The 19,061-nt window shown below is 35.8% G+C and overlaps 1 protein-coding gene across 1 annotated transcript in view; it reads left to right on the top strand.

The window, feature by feature from the left end:
* The window catches only part of LOC143242580 (uncharacterized), a 57,978-nt gene that overhangs the window by 33,616 nt on the left and 5,301 nt on the right, over positions 1 to 19,061 (top strand). The window contains exon 2 of the mRNA XM_076486045.1: positions 11,751 to 11,975. Within this exon, the coding sequence (XP_076342160.1) occupies positions 11,786 to 11,975 (190 nt within the window). The 5' untranslated portion in view covers positions 11,751 to 11,785. The remainder of the gene's footprint in view (positions 1 to 11,750; positions 11,976 to 19,061) is intronic.

Genomic DNA, 19,061 nt, shown 5'->3' with positions numbered 1-19,061 from the left:
GCAGAACAGTTAATAAGTTTCCCTAGTGGTGGCACTTCTTGTCTGTTTTTCGTGATTTTTTATTTTCTATTTTTAGTGCTTTTGTTGATCTCAAACCTGCATTAAAGTTTCATTAATCTTTTGTGGATTGGGGTTGTGAACGTAATGCTAACATATGTGTAACAATCATGCTGCTGAGTAAAACGTATAACGAAATAATATTGTGGCAGGTAGTTTGAACTCGAACCCAATACGTAAGAAATGGGTAGCGATTAAATCAACCACACTCCACTGACACTATCAGTAACGTGTAACAAACAATATGACCATAATTAAACACACTCTACTGACACTATCAGTAACGTGTAACAAACAATATGACCATAATTAACCACACTACTGACACTATCAGTAACGTGTAACAAACAATATGACCATAATTAACCACACTCTACTGACACTATCAGTAACGTGTAACAAACAATATGACCATAATTAACCACACTCTACTGACACTATCAGTAACGTGTAACAAACAATATGACCATAATTAACCACACTCTACTGACACTATCTATCAGTAACGTATGACCATAATTAACCAACAATATGACCATAATCAACCACACTCTACTGACACTATCAGTAACGTGTAACAAACAATATGACCATAATTAACCACACTCTACTGACACTATCAGTATCGTGTAACAATATGACCATAATCAACCACACTCCACTGACACTATCAATAACGTGTAACAATATGACCATAATCTACCACACTCTACTGACACTATCAATAACGTGTAACAATATGAAATGGGTAGCGATTAAATCAACCACACTCCACTGACACTATCAATAACGTGTAACAATATGAAATGGGTAGCGATTAAATTGACCACATTCCACTGACACTTTCAATAACCTGTAACAATATGACCGTAATTAACCACACTCCACTGACACTTTCAATAACCTGTAACAATATGACCATAATCAACCACACTCCACTGACACTATCAATAACGTGTAACAATATGACCATAATCAACCACATTCCACTGACACTATCAATAACGTGTAACAATATGACCATAATCAACCACACTCCACTGACACTATCAATAACGTGTAACAATATGACCATAATCAACCACACTCTACTGACACTATCAATAACATGTTACAATATGACCATAATTCACCACACTCCACTGACACTATCAATAACGTGTAACAATATGACCATAATTAACCACACTCCACTGACACTATCAATAACGTGTAACAATATGACCGTAATTAACCACACTCCACTGACACTTTCAATAACCTCTAACAATATGACCATAATTAACCACACTCCACTGACACTTTCAATAACGTGTAACAATATGACCATAATTAACCACACTCCACTGACACTATCAATAACGTGTAACAATATGAAATGAGTAGCGATTAAATCAACCACACTTCACTGACACTATCAATAACGTGTAACAATATGAAATGGGTAGCGATTAAATCAACCACACTCCACTGACACTATCAGTAACGTGTAACAATATGACCATAATTAACCACACTCCACTGACACTATCAATAACGTGTAACAATATGACCATAATTAACCACACTCCACTGACACTATCAAACGTGTAACCCATAATTAACCACACTCCACTGACACTATCAGTAACGTGTAACAATATGACCATAATTAACCACACTCCACTGACACTATCAATAACGTGTAACAATATGACCATAATTAACCACACTCCACTGACACTTTCAATAACCTGTGACAATATGACCGATAATTAACCACACTCCACTGACACTATCAGTAACGTGTAACAATATGACCAAATAATCATGCAAGTTGTATTATGTTCTAAAGAAGCCTAATATAAGAATGTATAGCCTTGCAAAAAGTAACAAAAATAATATTTTTAAAACAAACGTAACACAGACATACTTTATAAAACAACCTTTACGCCGTGATATTGTTTTGTTATCAGTGTAATTTATTTTTTGTTAGCGGATAAAACAATGCTAGATTGGAAATATTTAGAATCAAGACGTCAAATTTTCAACGTAACTAAAAAAAAAAAAGGTGTCCATGGGTTTTAGAATTTTTTTAGCCCAGTTGTTTGATATCTGAACAGTTTGACCACACAAATAGTAAGTCGATTATACGCACACGTTCCCAAATGTGGTGCTGTATGTCTGTAAACCTACAATGTTAGAAACCGAGTTTCGATACCCGTGGTGAGAAGAACACAAATAGCTCATTGTGTATCGTTGTGCTTAACTTCAAGCACGCATGCTATTGAAATTAAACAGATGTTATTAAGTGTCTTTCATAGGTAACTGAGTTACATCTGCAGAAATGTAAAGCTATTTAAAATAAAAATCTGTTGCTATTAAAATATAACGTTGTACGAACATGATGTACAAAACGTGAATAATATAGAACTGTGTTTCGAATACAAGTACTGAGTGAAATGTGTTGTGGATAAAAATGTGCAGACAAACACTGTCGTGGGAATAAATACTGAAACAAATAATGCTCGACTCTTAACAATTTGTATATACACACGCTGATTGTTTTGTCGAAGGCTGTCAAGATCATATCATGTTCATGTAAAAATGATTAAACTGTCAAGATCGCATTAAGGTTAAAGTAAAAATAACTTGAAGGCTGTCAAGATTGCGTTATGTTTATGAATTAATCAATTTAACAGTTTCATTATCATCTGGTAACTAATTTGCGTGTTTCTTTTCTCTAAAGTTACGTTTGATATTAGCCGAATGGAACCCCTAACCTCGCTAACCAAATAAATATTTTAGTCAGCCTTCTGGATTACCATAACTTGTAAATCTTACATCATCGAAAGCACTGGTTTGTGTGTGTTTTAATTCATTGCACTTTTGTGTGTAATCCTGTGTGCTAACCCTTATAAGAAGTAATCAAGGACAGTGAGTAACAAAATAAATGAACTAGAGAAGTTCTAAGTATCTGAGTGTAGTCGCGGGGTTGAGTCTTTCTTAATCTTTATGTTTCTCTTTCTACAGGGAAAATTTTAATTTCACAGTAGTGTACCACACCTAATATTTTTATAATAATTAACTTTAGTTGATTTGATCATTTAACTCACTGTATCTTCCTTACTGCTTGGGTCTTTGTTTTGTGTTTTTACCTTCTCGACCCGTACTTCATTTTGTCTGTAAAATGAATTATGGCCTTTTTGAAGACTCGAGCTGACCAACCTTTTTTTATCACATGAAGTTATATCCATTATAGCAAAAACACACTTTCAGTGCCTTTATAATCACGAAGAAGCGACTCAAACTGTGATACTCAGTGCGTTAATATTCACGAAGGAACAATCCAAGTAAAGGACTCAAACCTTTCCCATCAAAGTGTTAACAGTCACGATAAAAAACACTCAAGCCATAACACTCAGAGTATTAACGGTCATGACGAAAATGATTCAAATCGTTACGTCCACTAGGCTGTCACTGACTTATGTTGTGACATTCATTGAAACCTTGACGATCAGTATCACGAATTAATAAACCATGAAACACTAAGCTGATAATAACGAAGAAATTGAATCGTGAGACTCATTTCGTTGATAATAACGAAGAAACGGCTCAAATTTTAACAAGTAATACGTTAACATTTACGAAGAAACAGGTCAAACCTTGACTTAATTTAATATATTGGTAGTCGGAAAAAAAAACAACGAAAAAGAGATTGAACGAGATAGAGGTAAGAGTTTGGAAGACTTTTTTCTACTGAATAGTTTATTTTAACTCGGGACTTCTTGTGAAAGGGCGTCAGTTGTCTTCTTACCTCACTCTTGGAAACATTTCGTCTTTTTCATTCGTATATCTGTTGCTCCAATAAAACAACATAAAATCAGTTATTTTTGTTTAACTTGTATACAAGTCAAAAGTCAATAATGAAGAATAAAAATCACTGAAGATTGTGAGCTGTATCTGGCCAACAATACAAGCTTAATGCACACATTTATAACTTAATAGATATGCAAAAGTCGATAATTTTAAATAAAACTAAACACAAAGTATGTTTTTTCTGCGTTCAACAAATAACGTTACGCTTTGACGAACTGTTTAACATATGACAAAGTATTTTGGGTTGTTACCCATAATTCAGTTGGGAAAGTCACCGTTTAAAGCATTGTCGTGATAATGGCCGTGAAGCACCATGTGATACTGATGGACGTATCTTTACAGTGGTTGTACGGTTGATGGTGTCACAGAATAGTGGTTTAGGCTTTATTTTATTGAAACTGGTTTTTGAGCTTAAACTTTCTAATTACACGTTTTAGGTTTTTGAGTAGAAATACCGTAATACTATAAAGTTTCTGTCCTTTTTTTTTATTTTAAAAAAGGACATTGGCAGTTGACAAACGAACCATGAAAATTTCGCCTCGCCAAATACCATACGTTTTAGTCGTATTGGAAGAAAACCTTATTGTTAGGGTGTGCAAGCTGGTTAGGATTTGGCAAGCGTGACGTAACAGTGCACACAGAACGCAAGCACTCACTCGACGTTGTCTTTCACGTCACGTTTGTAGAGCCGAGCTTGCTATCCAGCTGCCCAGCTCCCACGTATACGTAGTGGATTCTCTTCAATCGATGAACAGAACCTCAGGTCGGACCGCCACTGTTACGTAGAATGGTGTCAACAATATAGTTGGGACTCGTGCAGTGATAGGACAGTATTTTACTGGTAGATCATTTTAACTGCGATTGTGTTAACTTTAGGAAAAATATGCGTTTTGGGATGAACACTTTACTGTGTATGGGCAAACATTTTTACGACTACGTGTAAGGTTCATATCGCCAAAACCTGAATCTCGGGAAATTTCACGTGGCCACAAGTCAAGACATCAACGACTTTAGGTGAGCACGCAAATGTGAGTGTTTGCCATCTTTTTAGTACATTTCTTTGTCTTTGATTTAATTAGACAATTGCTGTATGTGAATTGTTATCAAGATGATAATAGTTAAAACTATCAGTAAAAACGTGACATTTTAGTTTCAACTGTTTAACTAAGAAGGTTCATTCATTATAATATTTGGCTTCTCACATCCTTGAAAACACTCACTGAATACAAATTAAATTATATAGTTAATAAAAGGTTCAGTGTTTTTTGTCAGCATAGAAAACAATATAACGTATATTGAAGAAATCAAACTTAAGTAACAGTGGTCTTATGCAGGTTGTTGTTACTTAGTGTACATCCACCCACCCAATTTAATTTTTGTAAGATGTACAGTTATTAACGATAATATTTTAAAAGTTGAGTATCAAGTCATATGGAATTATTCCACTCCATTTTCCTTTAATATGTTAACTTTTTTTCCTATGCAAACTTTAAACAATAAAGTTAAATGTATTTTAAAAAATCCATGCACTGCTTCGTGAACTTGTTATCACTAACTTCTGATATTTAAGTATAGCCTTTCAAATAATAATCTGACTTATATACTGTTGTAGTTTTCTAGCTTTTATCGCTTGGTAGCCTTTTGGAAATGTCACTCGCTGTACTGGAAATCGATTAGACGAAAATCGTTTCAATTTCCATCCGGTTTTGAAAATCGACTTAAGTTTTTACTCATCTTGCCTGATGTCACGATAATAGATTTATAAATTACATTTAGGTAATTTCAGGACGATTGGAAAGAATTTGAGCATGGCGTTCATTTACTAACTGATCGATTTTTTCTCGATACATTTTCCTAAGGATTAAAAATACTATCTGTTTGCTTATATGTTGATTATTTCATTTAAAAGTGTGTGTGACGAAGTCTGGTTCTTCTGAGGATATTCCGAAGGGGGGGATATTTATTAAACCCTTGATATATAATGATGTATGATGGTTGTCTTTTTTTTCACATGTATATCTAAGTTGTTTCTTTACAGTTTCTGATAACTTACCGTTGTAACTGTGGCTTCAACACCCAGGTGTTACTAATTTGGAATACACTTATGAGTTTCTACTTCTACAACTGTTGAACACGCGGTTTTAAGGAAAAGGATTGCTGGAGCTGTGTTTACGATATTTCATTATAGGATTTTTGTGAAAGTCTTTGTTTTAACATAAAATTCATATGGATGACTCACTTAACACACACATACTTCCAGCAGGACCGCCAAGACTTTGGGGGTAAGGTATGTGTAGGTAAATATGGTCAATTACTCAGTGCAACCGTGCTTAGCAGATAGCGAAGCTTGTGTGCGTTTTGTGTGCGCTCACTTTCCTACTTCATTCTGAACCATAATAATTATATGCAATAAATAAATAATTTTTTTAATTAAGGTTGTGCAGAAACAAAAGAATATATTTTAAAGGAGTTGGTGTAATTTTGGTGCAGATGGTGATGGACAACGGTTTGATGTTGTATAAAGCTGGTGATGTTATATCTAAGTGAAGTACTTTTATTTGCTTTCGTTTCCCCTTAGAACTTGAATGAACCGAAGTGTGTAGATGCTACGTCTGTGTATAAATTCAAAAGGTAACTGATAGTGTTTGTTTTGATTTTCTTTGTAAGAAAAAAAAACTCATTTTAAAACTTGCTTATAAACATAATATCTGCGTTGAACCTGTAAACATGTTCTGTGTGCCGATATGTCGGAAAACACTGTTTAGGTTTAACCCAAGAATTATCTGTGTCGTCCATAGACCCCGTCTGCTTATTAAATATATCTTTCTAAACTGTTTGTGGACAAGACTTTCTTCTGGGTTCACTGTTTATTCGTTAAAGGACTTCTAACAGTAAACAAATGACTCAATTTCACTAATACTGTGATTAATCCCACTATTTAAGGTACGGCTTTCCTGCATATTTTACTGTGACAAAGAAAATGAGTGACTTCACCCTTTTGTTTTTTTGGTCAGTTTTTTATGGTGTTTGACTCGCCCATCCCCTCACGATGATGGCTCAGCAGGAACTTAGGTTGCTTATAACTTTAAAATTTAAGGTTCGATCCGTGCAGTAGGCATGACACAGATAGCCTGTTGTGTATTTTTTTGCTCATCAAACAGAGTGATAATAGACTGACTGTTGATAACAGAGACGTAAAATTATTCAACGTGATGTAATATGTCGTACCTATTGGCATTAAAAGAAGTCGATGATTTATAGCTGAGCGAAACAGTTGTGGTAAGTCAGCCGTTATTCATGTTATGTATTTTAAAACTTGAATACGCATGATGAGCGTATTCATGGGCTTTGGGTCAAACGATTGCTCTCAGCATCCTAAAATGCCTACAGTATGCTTATTGTTGTTGTTATTATTATTAGTAGTAGTAGCAGTGCATTTTCGTATAAAATCACTTAAATTCTTTGTGCAGAAGGAAAGGTCCACATCTTCTCGAGAAGAACTCTCCCACTGCGTAGTGCTAGCTACGCCTCAGCCTGTCCTTATATTCTTTCCTACTTTTAACACTTCGTTTGTGCAAAGATTCGTGAATTTTTACGATGGCCCATTCAAAATGTTCGCATCATCTGATGTCAACCGTAAGTCGTTCACTCCAGTACCGTTTTATATAAACCGCAGTTGAGAAAAGGGTTAAGTGATTTTCATGGTATTGCAGCTGCGGTTTTCGTAAGGCTGATCTACACAGACAATCCTTATTTCACCTAGGCATTAATGTTTGTAGTTTTAGACAAATTATCTAATAAAATCTAAAAATCCGAACTTCTGTTTGTTCTTCAGCTTTCGATCTTTACATTTCTTTTGATTGGAGAGTCTTATGATAGTCGTAATAATAGTCGTAAGTTTTCTTCTGAACAGGGTGTGTTGCTGGTAGTGTTCTAGTTGTAGCGAACCAAGCATACTTTTGTTTCATATAATCAAAATATTGTATAATTATAATAACTGGCAACGCGTACTGATTACCGATATTGATTTTACTTCTGTTTACATTGGTTTAATAATAACGTGTGTACAAATCAAAATATGTACATTATTCACCAGGATGCCCCTCCCTTTCATACAGATGCCACATTGCACCTTACAGTACGATACAGTAAAAAGAAAATCACTTTAATGTGCTTATGTATATTTATATATAATGCTTAACAAAAAAGGAAGTTTTTACATAGTAATAAAAACTCACGATCACAGTAAACTGTTAACTGGGCCATCGGTACAACTAATTAAATACGCATATCTGTTGTTGTTTGTAATGAAGCACCGAACTACAGAATCGTCTATCTGTGCTCTGCCCACCACGAAATCTGGAATCTAGCGTTGTCAGTCCGTAGACATGTCGCTGTGCCACTGGAAGGCAATACATTTCTAAGGTATCTACTTATGAAGATCAGAAAGCTTTATTTTATAATTTCAGTACCCTCGGTGTTAATGGTGTTTTCAGCCGGTATACTCTTTATGAAATTCGTGAAACTTTAAAGCTATTTGTTTTCAGTCGTATAAATATATACAGTCGTGAATTTTTTGTTATATGAAGAATTAATGTTGCATCAAAATTTTAGGTAATTGAAAAAATGAACTCGAGCCCTTTTGGAAGCTAGAATGAAGTTAGAATGAATAGGAAGTGTATTATAGCGTGTGATAGTTAGTGTGATATCAGGTTTTTAAAGTGTACTCCAAAAATGCGATTCATGTGAAGTGTTTCTAGGTTATGAAAGTCGTTGTCGTTGTACAGAGTTACTGATTTTTTTTTTTTTTTGTTAGTGTTGTGCATTATAACTATATCTTGATAATGCCTTGTGGTTAGCGTGCTTGGACTGTGAATCCGAGGATTTGTGGTTCGTAGCCTATTCTCGTAAAAACATGGACGTGTCGAAAGAGTAACAATAAAACCCCAGACGAGAGTAACCTGAAGAATTAACAGTGGATGTTGATGATTAGCACGTTTAGTGTTTCGGTTCAGGGTTAGTAACGGTTAGTATTAGATCTTTGTGTAGCTTTGAATAAAAATTGTGAAGCAAACAAACAAGACGGTGAATTCTTTTGTTTTGAACATATTAGAACTGCATAAAATAATCCACTTCTAACGAGAATGCTAATATATTTCAGTTCAATATATAATTTCAAAGAGCGATAGACGATTTGATATGTTTATTAAAATGTCAGTGATAAAAAGGTTGTAAATTAACGTTATGTACACAGTTTTAAGTTTTTAACCAAGGCAATGATTGGACAATGTTTGGATTATTTTTCAAGTTCTTCTGCGTCATATTATCGACAAAAGTACAAATTATACGATAGGAAGTAAGTAGCGGATGAGATGGCTGGTTAATACAGTGGAGTACAATTAGGTATGGTTTGTTTTGTTTCGAATTTTGCGCAAAGCTACATGAGGGCTATCAGCGCTAACCATCTGTAATTTAGCATTGTAAGACTAGAGGGAAGGTAGCTAGTCATCATCACCCACCACCAACTTTTGGACTATTTTACCAGCGAATAGTGTGATTGACCATCACATAATAACGCCCCCATAGTTGAAAGGGCGAGTATGTTTGATGTGACGGGGATGCGAACTCACGACCCTCAGATTATGAGTCGAGTGTCTTAACCCACCTGGCCGTACCGGACATAGTAAGGTATGTGTAAGTTGTTAACATTTTCAAACGAGATCCACCATTCGAGCGCTTTTCAGATAGTTGACTATTATTATTCATCCTTAGCTCTTCAAAAGCTCTAGAGTTTTGGATCTGGTTTGAAAATATTACAACTTTTGAAGGTGATCCTGCGTATTTACTTCCTAACCAGAATGTAATATGTTATATATGGCATGTTCCGCACAAAAATACTCGCATCTTTTATGTTCACAGAAAACATAAACCAGGTTGCCAAAAAACAATTGGGCTTGTAGTTGACAAACATCTGGATCGCCAATAATGGGCGTATTTAATTATTTTTAAATGACCTTCGTTCTTCATAGCTTGTACGTCGTTTGATGTTCTGTATTACGGATATTATCGTGGTTTTGATACTTTGTATGCGTCACATGTGTCACAATAACGGTATTGCTTTTTCTGTCCGAGTTCACCCCACCCCCAGTAGGACAGCGGTAAGACTTCATGCTTACAACGCTAAAATCAGAGGCTCGATTCCCCTCGTTGGACACTGCAGATAGCCCGATGTGACTTTGCGATAAGAAAAAACGCACATACATACACAGTGCACGAGGCTTTATAGTATAATTTTTATAAAACAACATTCCATTACTGCGGTGAAATGGTGTTTTGGGCATTATTGACCTTGTATGAAACTTATGATCTTGTATATATACCCCTGAAAGTATAAAGTGATTTTTCTTGTCCAAATTAAGCTACAAAATCAGAAGATACATACAGAGTGTTGAGGACTTAGGTTCTGTGTTAGTTACCTACGTGTCACAGAAGAACGTCTACTGCACACCGCACCACCTGCTGCTATCTGCCGTGCCTCGTGCGAGGCGCGTGCCCAAACCGAGCACTTTTACTACAGCGCCTGTGGCTCGAACGTGAGATAACTGCTGCGTCATAGGGCAGGTGTTAGAGCGCAACAATGACAGCTGGCTGGCGACCGTAGCGACCGACTGTCAAGGTGCGATTGGTTGTGAGACTTAGTGTTACAAAAAACTCTAATAGACCTCCAACAATGATTTACCTTTGGTGCCAGAGTTCTAACATTTTTGTGGGTGTTTCCAATTAACACATGTAAGTAGAACACTTTGTTTTGAATTCGTGTAAATTTATGCTAAAAAATTAAAATTCGTCATTGTTTAACCTACTTGTTGACTGGATTGTTCACATATTGGTGTATAGCGCACGTGCCTAAATTAGAAATCACATCTGTAGGGGTATGCAGAAAAGATGTAGATCATTCCTTCACGTATTTAGCAGGTTCATAAGGGAACCTTACTTCTGCTTTGTTTGTATATGAACGCAACAGGTACAGAAAAAAATATGTTTTGATACCTTTATTAGTTATAAATTGTTTCATAAATGGATTAAGTGTATGATGTTTTATATGGAAAAAAGTACAATATTGTTCAATCGTAGAATTACCAGTGGGGGTTCTTGTCAACTTTTCATACCAAAACCACTTTTGAGTTCTTGCCTTTGTCGTTCAGAGAGACTTTAATAACTTGTTACAATTTAAACGAATATAACATTAATATTGCAGTTATCCCATTAATTACTACTTGTGTCTCTTACAAACTCAATGAAGAATGTTAGTGACTGTGCATTTTTTTCTTTGGCATATGTTTACACTGAATGGTGTAGAGAACAAAAATATAACAATACTTAGTATGATACAATATGTATGGACTCCACTGGTAATGAACAAATTAAGACAAATCGGTAGTTTGAGGGTTAACTTTCTTTTCACTGAGAGCTCCTTTTGTGTGATTTGAATAATGTTGAAATTAAATTTTAAACCCACCTAACTTGTGGTGGAAAGGTTAACTATAAGACATATAAAACTTCGTTTGATGCACAACCAAGTGTGTGAAGGAAATTAATAACATACACAAACAATGAAGGAAAATAGCACAAGTTATATATTTTGTTTTGATTATAATGGCATGGAAGGTCTCTTACTGAAAGTTAGAAATTGAAAAGACAAAATTGATAGGTGTGTCAAAACCATGTGAATTGTATTATGTGTGTGTATATATCCATAATTTCTTTGAAGCTCTTAAGTTTTATGGAGATCATTGGAGCTAACTGCCTGAACTGATGATTGATTTTGTCTTCAGAGTTACCACATGGCTCTAAGACTCCCTCTCTAACGATGCATGCCCCTCCCAAACCTGGTGTTCACACTATGGCAGCTATTTCCCCTCTTTATCCTGGGCAACATATTAATAACATGATTGGTCACAACAGTGGAAGTAGTAATTCTGCTTTGAATGCCACCAGAACTTCAACTTTTGCTGCAGCTCTTAGGAAACTAGCAAAGCAAGCTGTGGATCCGGTAGCAGGTATGTGTGTCATGATCTGATTTGTTTTTTAATGTAGAATTAAGGGAATTAATTTAATGAAAAAAATTGTTTTTCAAATTGTGAAGTTCTGTACTTTGCCAGTTTGGTTATGTAGTTACGTTATTTATGTAGCGTATTGATTAAGAAACTTATTGCCATCACAAGTAATGCTGTGTAACTCTACTGTCTTTTACACACCATCTAGAAAAAAGACCTGACATCCATTACTCTAGAATAAGCGAATGACACAAATTCGTAGACATCTTTTCAGAACTATTAATTAAAATGTCAGCCACAATAAAAAGGGCCCAAAGACTTATACGTATATAAATAACGTTCCATTATAGTGAACCCCATACTGTTAATCTGCACTGTGGACCTCCTTTAATATTCAAGAAAACACTTCAAAGACGAAGAGAAATACGTAACAAGATATTTATGAAATTGAAAATTTATAAAAATATAAATCTACGTTTCAAAAACCGAAGTGTCACAGTAACAAAAATTACATTTAACAAAGGATTTCATCCATGTACTATCTTGTAATTGAATTATACGTTAGTTTTGCATGCTATTCTTTTCAGTTTTTGGTTGTTTAACTGAGAAATGAACAACTTAAAAATCTAGAAGCAAATGTATCTTAACGTCAAATTAAGAGATAGGTTTGTTTGTTTGTTTTTGAATCTCGCGTAAAGCTACACGAGTCGTCCCTAATTTAACAATGTAAAACGAAAGGGAAGGCAGCTATTCATCACCACCTACCGCCATCTTTTGGGTTTCTCTTTCACCAACGAATAGTGGGATTGACCGTCACATTATAACGGGAATTTGAACCCGCGACTTTCGAGTGCCTTAACCATCTGGCCATGCTGGACCTGAGGGGAAAGTAGCATTTGCAATTTACATAATATTTATTATAAATCTTAGGCCTATTTGATTCAGGGTATTAACTTTATTGCAACAGCACAACAAAACTGTGATAGCGTAATGAACATATTATCGTTTTTAGGAAAAAAGATCTATTGAAATCTTGGCCAAGTATGTTAAGGCGTTCGACTCGTAATCCGAGGGTCGCGGGTTCGAATCCCGATCGCACCAAACATGCTCGTTTCCCAGCCTTGGAGGCGTTATAATGTTATGGTCAATCCCACTATTCGTTGGTAAAAGAGTAGCCCAAAAGTTGGCGGTGGGTGGTGATGACCAGCTGCCTTCCATCTAGTCTTACACTGCTAAATTAGGGACGACTAGCACAAATAGCCTTCGAGTAGCTTTGTGCGAAATTCAAAAAACAAATTATTGAAATCTTATTAATTTTGAAGAACAAAATATTAATACAGCTAATTGTAGTCATTAATTTCTATATAACACCATAGAATGCAGTATTCGTCACATAAGTTATATATGTAAATATTATTTAACTGATTTTTTAATTTAAATATTGTTACAGTGTTTGTTTGTTTGGGAATTTCGCACAAAACTACTCGAGGGCTATCTGTGCTAGCCATCCCTAATTTACCAGTGTAAGACTAGAGGGAAGGCAGCTAGTCATCACCACCCACCGCCAACTCTTGGGCTAATCTTTTACCAACGAATAGTGGGATTGACCGTCACATTATACACCCCCACGGCTGGGAGGGCGAGCGTATTTAGCGCGACGCGGGCGCGAACCCGTGACCCTCGGATTACGAGTCGCACGCCTTACGCGCTAGGCCATGCCGGGCCTTGTTACGGTGTTTGTAGATTTATAACTACTCAATTATAATTTATGTGTATCATGAGACTTCTGTTAGCAGTCTTATTATGGTTGATATCATAAATACCGACTAAGACTTGTATTGTCAGAAGAAATTGCAAAACAAAACTTCGTATAAATTTTATTTGCTTTTACCTAAATTTCAAGTTGGAATCTTAGGCAAGTGTTGTTATTGTTTATTAAATCTAAATTATGCATAACATAAACATGAATATAATTTCTCTGTTCAAGCGTCTTTCACACAACAGAAAACAATAAACTTTGCAATCATTATTGTTAGTAAAACGTTTTTCTATCTCACAATGTTACTTCAGTTCATGACGTCATTCAAATAAGAATACTATTATGCGCATAGTAACACTGATATTTCACTTAGAAACAATAAAGAAAGTGACTTACAAAGCGTACAGTGCAGAGAGATTTCAATGGCTAGTTACACTCAATTATTTTATATTTTCGGTAGTTTCCTGCTTGTTTCAGGTTTTACATTCGTCTACGAAATTGAACGTGGTTCTACTCTTACATTAATATGTTCAAACCAAGCAAGAGAAGAACCAGTTATTTGGTACTTAAATCTCAATGAACAAGTTATTAATAGTGAGAGAACGCAAATAAAATACGGTGGCAAATTAGTGCTAACCAACATCCAGTTTGAAGACGCGGGAATTTACACATGCAAAAATCGTGAAGGTGATTACAAACATGATGTCAGAGGTAAATTCATGGTTTTTTAGACCATATTTTCATTTATTAAACTACACTAACTTAACAGAAATAACATCTAAATCGAAATCGTCCATCTTGCTTTTAAATGTCTTTCAGCCATAACCTTTTCGTTTGATATTTCACTCACCATGTGTATTGATTTAAAAAATAATTACCTGTGTATACGTAATATCACACTATGTAAGAAAATTTTTACCTTTTCTTGTTCCTGGGCACAAGATGTTTTTTTCCTAATTGCTTATGCCTAAAGTAAATGGAAAAGGTCTATTTTTTTCAAACTTTGCTTTTGTGACTTGGGAGCGTGTACAACGAAAACATGATGGTAGAATATATTTGAGGGCTGATACGTGAAAAGGATTTATATTACAGTCGCAAATCTCGAAAAAGTACTTCTAAATATTTTCGTATAACTTTAATATAAATACATGTAAATCTTGATTCATATGCTGTCATGGCCCGGAATGGCCAAGCTGTTAAGGCGTGCGACTCGTAATCTGAGGGTCGCGGGCTCGCATCCCGGTCGCGCCAAACATGCTCACACTTTCAGCCGTGGGGGCGTTATAATGTGACGGTCAATCCCACTTTTCGTTGGTAAAAGAAGAGCCCAAGAGTTGGCGGTGGGTGGTGATGTCTAGCTGCCTTCCCTCTAGTATTACACTACTAAATTAGGGACGGCTATCACAGATAGTTCTGTGCGAAATTCACAAACAATCATATATTGTTTTATTCATATATTATGTAAATTTGCCCGTTTCTACATGTGTATTGACTACAAAATTCTTTATATTGCCCATGTATACGTAAGATTATGATGACAATAGTATCACTTTTAACTTAATTATTTCATATTATGTGTTACTTTTTTGCAAACAACCAAGCCGGATATGTTCATACGAAGGAAAAAGAAAATTAATTCTGTCATTAATTATCGTTTGTAAAGTATTTGTATTCATTGGTTTCAACCTTAGGAATTCAAAGATTGGCCCGGCATGGCCAAGCGCGTAAGGCGTGCGTCTCGTAATCCGAGGGTTGCGCCCGCGTCGCGCCAAACATGCTCGCCCTCCCAGCCGTGAGGGCGTTAAAATGTGACGGTCAATCCCACTATTCGTTGGTAAAAGAGTAGCCCAAGAGTTGGCGGTGGGTGGTGATGACTAGCTACCTTCCCTCTAGTCTTACACTTCTAAATTAGGAACATATCGGTGCAATGGGCTAACAACCTACTCACTTAAATCAACCTGTTACAGAAACCGCAGTGATTGCGGCCCTATGTTCCTTGAAGGAATCGAGTGGCAGATGATGATGATGAATTCAAAGATTTGGTTAAAAATTTGAACTCTAAAGATATCTTACTGATACACTACACTTTCAATCTATCTAAAGTTTCTACACAGTAGTTTCAAACTGTTGATACCACTGCCGTTCTATTCTTTCTTTTTTTTTTGCTATCTTAGTCTACGGATTTACAACGCTAAACTCAAAGGTTCGAATCCCTCTGTGAGCTCAGCAGATAGTCCGACGTGGCTTTGCTAAAAGAAAGCACACAAACATAAACAACTTAGCTCTACATGTATTTTACGTATACAAATTAGATATTTTCATTCTTTGTTAGTTTGTTTTGGAATTTCGCACAAAGCTACCCGAGGGCTATCTGTGCTAGCCGTCCCTAATTTAGCAGTGTAAGACTAGAGGGAAGGCAGCTAGTCATCACCACCCACCGCCAACTCTTGGGCTACTCTTTTACCAACGAACAGTGGGATTGATCGTCACATTATACGCCCCCACGGCTGGGAGGGCGAGCATGTTTAGTGCGACGCGGGCGCGAACCCGCGACCCTCTGATTACGAGTCGTAATCCTTACGCGCTTGGCCATGCCAGGCCTTTTTCGTTCTTACCATAAACGGATGTTTCTTTAATAGTATCAGGTTTTGATGGGGAGTGCAGAGGTTAGTGAAGCCTAATAATTATGTTTAACATCACATTTGCTTGCAAATATTTCTGCCTCATTTGTTTCAATTTGCTCATAACCGATTTTAAGTCAGTGGTGTGCGAAAATCTCGTTATAGGAGATTTCTTTAATGCTAGAACCCGTTAGTCGGTCTCATTTATAGCAATAAAAAATATTTTTTCTTTATGTAAAATATGTACAGGATGGGTAGAAAATGTTTAAGTTGGCGAAGCAATGATATTACACGATGATTTAATGTTTAAACTGGAATAAATGTGACTGAATAATTTCTTTGGTTAAAAGGAATTTTAATTAAAACTTCATTTATTAAAACTGGTGTTTTATTTTAAATTGATCCTCTTATTCTTGTGGTTCAGTATTTTCAAGTGACTCGCAAATACGTTGTTTTTTCACATTCTTTATGAATACATTTAAATCCAAGTCGTATAAGTATGTCTTTAGTTTAAGTAGAGTGCATATTTACAGAGAAAAATAAAAACAAAAACTCACAGCTTAAAAACGTGTAATATAATCTATTGTACCATTTAATCATTAATTAAAAACGTTACGATTATAGTCTTATAATCGAACTGATAAGCAACCAGTTTTGGACTGACAACAGATAAAATCAGTTAACACTTAACATTAAATAACTATGTTCATGGAGTTATTGTTTTAATGAAATAGTCTCCCCATGGGACAGCGGTAAGTCTATGGATTTACAACGCTAAGATCAGGAGTTCGACTGCCCTCGGTGGACACAGTAAATAGCCCGATGTGGTTTTGTTATAAGAAAAACTATGTGTACTTGATCATTCGAAAAGCTTTTCATTCTCTACAGTTAATTAGAAAGTTAAGTTCTTGCTTTCTACTCCAAGTAAGCTATCAAATATATTAGACAAAAGTGAAAGAAGATTACCTCATACTTACAGTTTGTGGTCCCTACATATAGTTGTCAGATTTTCATGCATTACACGTGGACTGATATTAAAACAGCTACAATAAGTGCATTTCTTTTCAATTTATTTAAACATTTTCAAGGTACATCTAATTGTAGCTGTAGTAATATCAGTCCACGTGTAATAAATGAAAATCTGATAACTATGTGTAGGGACCACAAACTATAAGTGTGAAGTAATCTTTTGCTTAATAGATTTGATAGCTTACTTAGAGTAGAAAGCAAGAACTTAACTTTCAACTTGCGGTCACATACCGCGCTTTTTCTAACATAGCTAACACCGATCTATGTTTTCCACTATAAAAGCAAACTACTGTCAATTATTCTGAATTTTGTCATTGAAAGCTAACATTTCAGCTCTTGTTTTATATATTTTATTTTGTTTTTCTGTGATATGTATTGATATATTAGTGATACCAATGATCTGTATGCTTTTCTAATCATGGTTTTCAGTTGGTTGAGTCAAATAATTCATATTATTCGTTTGTTCACCTACAAAGTAAAAAAATTCTTTATGGAATTGTCTCTGCTGATCAAACTGTTGTTACTGCACCAGATAGGAATTTTAAAATACTCCCATCTACGTTAATTAAACTATGTTTTTATCGATTTCGTTCATAAAACGATACGTTATTTTTTATATCATTTAATTATAATGAAAATTGAACTGTCTTATTTTTATATGATAGTTTTTAACAACCTTCGTGTAATTTCCTATTAATACTATTTGCATTACGATAATTTGGAGAGGGGAGCTTATATGAAGCCAGCCTACCTTTATACACACAATATTACTTGAAATGATGCTCTTGTTTGTTAGAAGTTCTTCTGATTCAGTTTTGATGTTCTGGTATATACGAGAGCTGTTCAAAAAATACGCGGACTGACGTCATAAAACAAATGTACTTTATTTAGAAGTCACAGGTCTGGGACTCCTTCAAAGTACTCTCCTCCCCAACGCACACACGTATCCCAACGGTGTTTCCACTTGTTGAAACAGTCCTGGTACGCTTCTTTTGTAATGTCCTCCAGCTCCTTCGTCGCATTTGCCTTAATCTCGGGAATCGCCTCAAACCTTCTTCCTTTCAAGGATCTTTTGAGTTTGGTAAACAAGAAAACATCGCAAGGAGCAAGGTCAGGTGAGTAGGGGGGGTGGGGAAGAACAGTGATCGAGTGTTTGGCCAAAAACGCACGAGTTTTGAGGCAGAAATTTCGCAGCAACGCGGTGCATCTTCAATTTTTCTGTCAAAATCTCGTAACAAGATTCAACTGATATCCCAAACTCTTCAGCAAGCTCCCTAACAGTCAGACGTCGATTTGCCCGCACCAGGGTGTTGATTTTGTCGACGTGTGGGTCGTCAGTTGACGTGGAAGGACGTCCAGGACGCTCATCATCTTCAATGGACTGTCGACCATCCTTAAAACGTTCATGCCACTTGAAACACGCCGTACGCTTCATAGCAACATCACCGTAAGCCGTGTTAAGCATAGCAAAAGTTTCAGTCGCAGATTTTCCAAGTTTAACACAAAATTTCAAAGCAAGTCGTTGCTCCTTCAGGTCATTCATTCTGAAATCCGCCAAACGAAAAAAATCGCACTTCACTTAAAACCGCGTAGCTAATACACAAATGAAGATATCTGCAATCGGGAATTGGCGTCGTAATCAGCTGATCTGTGCGAACCTAGCGGCACCAAGCGGATTCC

This window comes from Tachypleus tridentatus, unplaced genomic scaffold, assembly GCF_004210375.1.
Source record: "Tachypleus tridentatus isolate NWPU-2018 unplaced genomic scaffold, ASM421037v1 Hic_cluster_2, whole genome shotgun sequence".
Classification (NCBI taxonomy): Eukaryota; Metazoa; Arthropoda; class Merostomata; order Xiphosura; family Limulidae; genus Tachypleus; species Tachypleus tridentatus.
Note: the sequence above shows the minus strand (reverse complement) of the source record. Positions and strands in the feature narration are given on the sequence as shown.